General features: G+C 34.3%; 1 protein-coding gene across 1 annotated transcript; it reads right to left on the bottom strand.

Moving 5' to 3' along the window:
• Window positions 1-1150: 1150 nt before the first annotated feature.
• Window positions 1151-6696, bottom strand: LOC134854970 (retinol dehydrogenase 11-like). The gene is made up of 4 exons (XM_063871353.1): window positions 6508-6696; window positions 5883-6176; window positions 5183-5527; window positions 1151-1448 (listed from the first exon to the last, which is right to left on the bottom strand). Exons 1-4 carry the CDS (start codon window positions 6638-6640, stop codon window positions 1159-1161), a joined length of 1062 nt encoding a protein of 353 aa, XP_063727423.1. The 5' UTR covers window positions 6641-6696; the 3' UTR covers window positions 1151-1158.
• Window positions 6697-6942: the final 246 nt, after the last annotated feature.

Raw genomic sequence — 6942 nt, 5'->3', positions numbered from 1 at the left:
GGAAGTTCAGAAATATGAGGGGGAACAGTACCGATACCACATCAACTGTTCCAATTGTGTCAAGTGTGGACGAAACATGTACGAGCTGAAGATCATGAGTGACCCTGAAGGAACCCCCAGTGGTCCCTCCTGCTACGACTGCGAAATACCCCCTATCGCCACTCACTAGAGGAGGAGGAGGGGGGGGGGGGGGGGGGGTTAGTGTGGAGGCCATATAGGAAGCGTATCGATAACAACAATCGATGAAAAATGATAAACAATGTGATGATGCTGAAAACCAATAATGTGATGCTCCAAAAGCACATGATTTAAGCTGCTTTGTCTATTAATTGCCAAATTTTTGATTTAGCTAAAATTAGTTTACGTGCCAAGATACATGTCAACTTTTTTTGCATGCGGAATTCTAGATGCCTAATATTTTTAATTGAGCTTAAGTTTAAAATGGTAATTAACCGTTAGATGGATTTTCTGTTTTTCTGTATTTCCTGCTGAAGTTTTAAAGACTTATATTTGAGAAACTCTTAGTATTGAGCATCATTTCTGCTTTAACGTCGCGATGATTAAGCGTCAGGCTTTTTTTTCTCAGCTGAACGTTCTGTGTTTTGAGGCCCAAGACGCGACGCGGTCAGTCTCTCGACAAGGCAACAATAACCAGACCGGAAAAAGCATAGAAAATTTTGGTTCTTAAGCAGCAGCAAAACTCGCAGCGAAATTTTTCCTATCGTCAACTATGGGCGCATCTAGGATTTTCTCGATGGGGGGATTTACTAAACAGGCTAAAAAAGGCGTTTTTAGGCAATTTTTGAAAATTGTAACCAAAATATCGGGTATTAACGGCGCGCTATCCTCTCAAAATTAGTATTTTTTGCGCTAAAGGCGCCTTTAGAAAAATTTTAGGGTCCAACAGCTGCATTTAGATATCTCAAATATTACGAAGGGGGTTCCTTTGGGTCGCTAGGCGGCAGGGGGTCGAATCATTGAGGAGGGATCTATCGTCAACAAAAAAAAAACAAATGACATAGGAAGCTTAAAGGAAGCAATTGAGATCTTAAGCTTTCCTAGAAATCGGCGGCAGTCAATTAATCGTAAAAAATCAATTAGAAACTACAAACGATAAAAATCAAGAGTTTTGAGTATAATAAACCACAAAATTGACAATCAGCTGGTATCGGTGATCCATTGGCTCAGTAAAAGTCGCGTATTGCGATATAGTTGTTCACACTCAACATCCGGGTAGTAATTAAGCGACTTGTAACTTTTCACGCCCTTGAAGACCAAACCGAATTGTTCGTTCACATTTTGTTCATGAACTTCAGGTAGAAATAAACACTTCATAACCACATGAACTCCATCTGCTGGTGATTTCATGGCAGTTCTCAGAAGGATTGGCTTCAATAATTTCTCCATCCAATTCGGCCAATTTGACATGAAGTTTGTGTTGAGAAGACCTGAAACATTCCCTTCAATTTTAAGAATGGTTTATAGCTTTATTGAGATAGGCTTAAGTGGGTATGAAACCAACGAAAGTCAATAGCTGCGTTTCAAGGTCGTATCGGGCGAAAATTTCAAATTATGGTGTTGTTTTTCGATGCAAAATCAGTTACCACAAAAGTATATTGGTACGATAAGTCTATTTATATTTATTGCATATCATATTGAGCCATTTAAAGCCGTGATTCAAGCTGCTCTGAAACAGTTCATAATATTTTATTTGAGTGCAAAAGAAAAAAACGGTTGGAAATTATATCGTTTTGGGCTTGTTTAGAGTGGAGCAGGGGCGGATCTAGAATTTTCTTGAGGGGGGGGGGGGGGGGGTGAAGGGTGCGAAATTTTGGGAAAAAATCATAAATATGTCGATCTTTTTTTTTAGGCTGACCAAATTGATTTTTCGAGCTCTCCCAAAATATTAGTAAGACTTTGTTTTTTTTACCTTGAATTTATATTCTTGGATTTGAATTCAGGCATTGAAATTGGTTTCGCTTTTCTAGAAAAGCTAGGCAGAAAATAATCAGTTTTTTGTCTTGCGATGGTCGCTGCCTAAGTTGAGTACACTGAAGAGGAGGTCTAGTTTTTTTGCGGCTCCTCTGAATAGCAGAGGAGCTATCCATAGGCCTTAACAGACCGGTCGAAGAAAATTTCATTTGTATCTTCTCCCCACATTCCAGACTGTGTTATTTTGATGAGCGAAGCTCTTTTTTGCGACTCAAGGTAGTTTTTTTTGCGTCTAGATCTTTCACTTAGTACCTCTATTGCAGCCGAAATCAGCCAGACTGTGGTAGACTTGAAGCTATTGGTCACGTGAGAGCTCTTCCGTATACACAATCATGGCCATGGCATAAGATCGAGAACCAGGCTGACGGTGTCTAAGTGAACGCCTTACCACTGTGAGAAGTGTCTTTTGATAAGTACTAAAATCTATGCTTAGTGCCACTTAGCTAAATTGTTCTATAGCTAAGTTTCTACGTTTTTTTAGCGCCCAAATTTGATTAAAACCACGTGTTTTGGTTTATTTTGAAACTGTTTTATGTAGAAATACAGTTTTGAATTTTTGTTCTGAAGAAATAACGGAAAATACATGTTTGGATTAGTTATTTTTCAGACAATTTAAAACATTTTAAAGACACAAGAAAACGCTGGTCTTAGAAAAACGATTAAAATTTTTCTTCCCTTTTTAAGGTCTATTCTTTTGTGGTCATGCATATTGCTCTAAAATTATTAGATTGAGCTATTTCTGGTATTGTAGAGCGCATTGATTGGTAACTGGTTGTAATATACCCTTAGATTTGGTTGAGGAAATTTGATTGCAGGATATATAAAGAAATTGCGAAAGAAAGAAATTGATTCCTTTTTCCAGAGGTCGGCTTCATAGGCGACTAGCTACTTAGAGGCCGGAGTCCTGCAAGTGCTTTTTTTCACGGCACGCTTGATTTTTTGCATAATATATAGCAATAAAGTTTTCGGAGTTTCTCTAGTTTTTTGTTTGAAAAATAAAGGTTTGGTTTTGTGTTAACAAAACTCAAAACATCTTTTCATACCATCTGAGCTCATCACATATAACCGGTCATTTGACTTGCGACACATTTTTTATAAGTTACGAAGAACCATTTTAACCAATTTGAGGTTATTGCTGTGTGCAATTGCAATTTTTCCTCTCTCCAGTTGCGAAGTATGGTTTTTTGTTTTTCATATTGTTCATAATGCTGTAAGAAGTAGTATGCTAGCTAGTTAGGCTACTCAGTAAACAATTGTAAAAACTTTCGTCACGAATGAAAATAATTTGGTTTTTGTGAAAGGGACGAGAAAAAAATCAAAATTGCAACCTCGGGCGAAAAGTATATCATTTTGCACCTCGAATTTGATTGCGGGAAAAACTTATAAAAAATTAAAACAAAAGAAATAAGTATTTCAATTGATTTGTTTGGAATTTTTAAGGTAGAAGAAAGAATATATATTACGTTGATGCTTTTCATATTATCCAAATTGCTTATTATTGTTTTTTTTTCTCAAGCTTATCCTTTTCTTTTAGAAAATTGGATCAATATATTTTTTTTGATTCAATCGGATTTCAGAATATTAGTGCTTTCTTACCAAAATTTTGCTTATGTATTTGGTCTTTGATATTGAAGTTTGACATTTTTTGATGCGAATATTTGAGTTGAGGATAGAAAGAAATCAAAAACCAAACTACAAAAAAAAATCAAATTTGACGTGAAAAATTATGACGATCTATCATATTTGACGTGACTTATATGACGACCTATAGAAGACCCATCTGATTTAATTGAGCTCAATGTCATTTAATAAAATGTGAAAAATCAAACATCTCGAGCGTTTTGGAAAAATTCATCCAATTTTCAAAGCAAATCTTCTTCGTAATTGATGAGAGGCAGTCAGAAACTTACGGATTACAAAACGGTCTTGACAACAAAACAGTCTTACAAAACAGTCTTGATATCGTTCATACAAACAAAAAATGACTAAAATATGATTGATTGCCAAAAATACCCATTAATCAGTTGTCTTAGTTATTTAAATATGTGAATTTACAAAAACTTGTAAAAGCAACTATTCTGATTGGTCGATAAAAAACAAGTGTTGTCAGCCCTAGTTAACTCCCATTGCAGCATTAAAATAAAGCTCCTGATATATTTTTTTGGTTAATCTGCGACTTACTTTTTCTCTCCTTTTAGAAACGTTTTCTGTTCTACTCTTAATCTTTTTTCAGTTCGCTTTTCATTCCTTGTTCAATACCCTTGTGATAAGCAAGGGTATTGCAACCAGGTTTTAGACTTTTTTCCCGTGAACAACTTTTTTCACTAAAATTGCAAATGACTATTCCTATTTTTCTCATTGAACGGTTAATTTTTGAGCATGCCTGCATGTTACAGGCCCCTTTTATTCAAAAATTGTTTTTTTTTCATGTTGGTGTTATATTTACCGACTCCGATTTTTGTGTTTTTTTTTGGTTTTTCTCTATTTTCGCCTTGAAAGGTTTTAACTTACAGTGTGTCGGCTCATATGACTGTTTTTTAAAAGTTTGACGAGCAAAAATTTTTTTGTCTCAACGTTTTGAGGGATGACCTAATTTTTGAGGTCTTTTCATGAAACTTTTTTTGGCGCACGTGCGCCTACAAGAATTTTCGGCTTTGTAACCGCTTGATTTTTTTTGTTTCTATGCTTGCTGAAAATTTAATTGGTTAGTTTTTCGTCATGTTTTTTGAAAGGAATTCAAGACAATATCAAGACAAAATAGAAAATGGTTAGGTAGATCTTTAAAAAAGTTGATTTTTCAGCGACTTTTTACTCTCTTCCGTATATTAAGATCTGGTATGCCATGGTATGCTTGTACTGAAATGCAAATTGTACGCAGGTTGAAAGTCATTCAGTTTCGAGACTTCGTTTTTTTAGAGTTTTTTATTTGCAAGTAGTGATAATCATTCAGTTCTGTATCGCAAAAAGTGCAAAACTCTGCTTCGTTTCTCTTTAGAGAAAACATTATTAGTACTGGGGCTAAAATTTAGATTACTTTGATGAAGTATAATATGATCTTGAGCATGATACAGCCATATTTTTCTATTTACCCCTTTTTAGATCATTATTTTCATATTTAAAGAAATGTTGTTTTTTGCTCATCTTATTTTATCAGAAGTCAGAGCGTTCTGCTTGAATGAAATCAACTCACCTGGGTTTGCACAGAACATTCTAGAACTTCCGCTGAAGTTGAGTGACGTCATGAAATGTTGACTGTACATTTCCATCGCTTTCTTGGCCATTGCGTATGAATAATTCATATAGACCAAATTGTTCACGTTCAATAACTTCTGAAATGCATTCAAACTGATTTGCCCTGGATGTTCGGAATCGATTCTTCCGAACAACGAGCTCATATCTGAAGTAATATTGATAATTGTGGTTGGTTGTGAATCAATTAGCAGACTCTCAGTTAGCAGAAAGTGGCCCAAGTAGTTGGTGGCCATGACTAGATCATGACCTTGAGGCGAAACTTTCACTTCGTTTGTTATCAGGCCTAAAATAACCTTTCAAATAATTGTGGGAATTTTAATTATTGTATATTTTTTCTTTCTATCGCCTTTGTAAATATATATTTTTTTGTTCTTAAGACTCAAAATTTCCTTTCTTATTTCTCATTTTGTTCTCCCCTAGATTCTTAGGAGGCTCAGCATCGGGGGATTATTATTCAGCCTCATCTCAACCAATTTTGGATTTAAAATTTTACCTTTTTTCTGAGTTTGCACTTTTTAGTCGCTCAAAATTGTCTATTAATAAGCTATGAGGAACAGTTTGTCTATTTTGACAGTGCCCATGCTAATTTTGGGATGTATTTTTTGTGTTAAAAAGTATTATCAAATGAATTCTTAAACCTGCGTTGTTTATTAAAATGTCGACTTTTCTGTTTTTCTGCTTGTAGAAATCAATGAACTCTCGAACAGATTCCAAATCACTCAAATCAACTTGGCATGTAATCACTGTTTCATTCTTATATTGCAAAGAAGAAGAAAGTTCGTCGTTTGAAGAAAATTCTTTGGGAACGGCGTATTTTCTCAGTTTTGAAGCTGCTGCGGATAGCTTTGACTGGTTTCGGGATAAAATGAAAACTATTGCTCCCTTTTGAACCAGTTCTGTCGAGATCGCGAACCCTAAGCCATCACTGCCACCTGGAAAAAATAGTTTTCGGATAATTAAATTCTCCAAGAAAACGGGTTTTGGAAAACTCGAACATTTGTTAATTTAATTTTGGTTGAATCAAAACAGTTTTCTTTGTCTCTTAAAGATCTGAAAAATACTGTTTCGATAAAAATTTCTCTTTCTTTTTTTTTATTGTTTCAATCTTTTTACAAAGATCTTTTTTCTGCATGTTTTTATTGTTTCAAAAAATGTTTCAACCTTTTTACTGTTTCAATTTATCATAATTCTTTATTCTGAATATCAGAAATGATAATTATGATGTTATATTTTCTAAGTAATCATATTAAATATTTAACAAACCTGTAACAATTGCAACTTTTCCATCGAGCCTTCGATTCGTGGAAAACTTACTCACGACTTTCATTCGTACTAAAACTTTTCTAAGCAATAAGAAGAAAACTAAAAGTAAAACTGAGTAAATTATTAAAAGCATATCATATCATTTACGTTTCAAAAATTGAATAAGTAATCACACATCTTATGAACACATATAATTTCTACTTTGTTAGAGCATGCCCCTTGAATTACAGATTTTTTTTATTAAACAGAAAACTACTCATACAAAAAAGACTGCTGCTGTATTCAGACAAGAGTATGCGGCATAGAATAAACTGAAAATGATATTTGAAATTAAAAAAATTTAAAAAAGTTCGTTTCCACAATCAAAACGTTGTGAAAAAAGTTCGTTTTCAAAATCAAAACGTTGAATATATATATTTTAAAAAGTTTTCTGCT

The sequence above is a fragment of the Symsagittifera roscoffensis genome, chromosome 1, assembly GCF_963678635.1.
Source record: "Symsagittifera roscoffensis chromosome 1, txSymRosc1.1, whole genome shotgun sequence".
Classification (NCBI taxonomy): Eukaryota; Metazoa; Xenacoelomorpha; order Acoela; family Convolutidae; genus Symsagittifera; species Symsagittifera roscoffensis.
This window is presented reverse-complemented; position numbering and strand designations above follow the sequence as displayed.

Excerpts from the sequence above, each read along its gene's own strand:
- LOC134854970 (XM_063871353.1), bottom strand. The coding sequence starts at position 6,640 with ATGCTTTTAATAATTTACTCAGTTTTACTTTTAGTTTTCTTCTTATTG. Across the intron at positions 6,177-6,507 it reads AAAAGTTGCAATTGTTACAG|GTGGCAGTGATGGCTTAGGG; the intron begins GTTTGTTAAATA and ends TATTTTTTCCAG. Across the intron at positions 5,528-5,882 it reads CATTTTAATAAACAACGCAG|GCCTGATAACAAACGAAGTG; the intron begins GTTTAAGAATTC and ends AGGTTATTTTAG.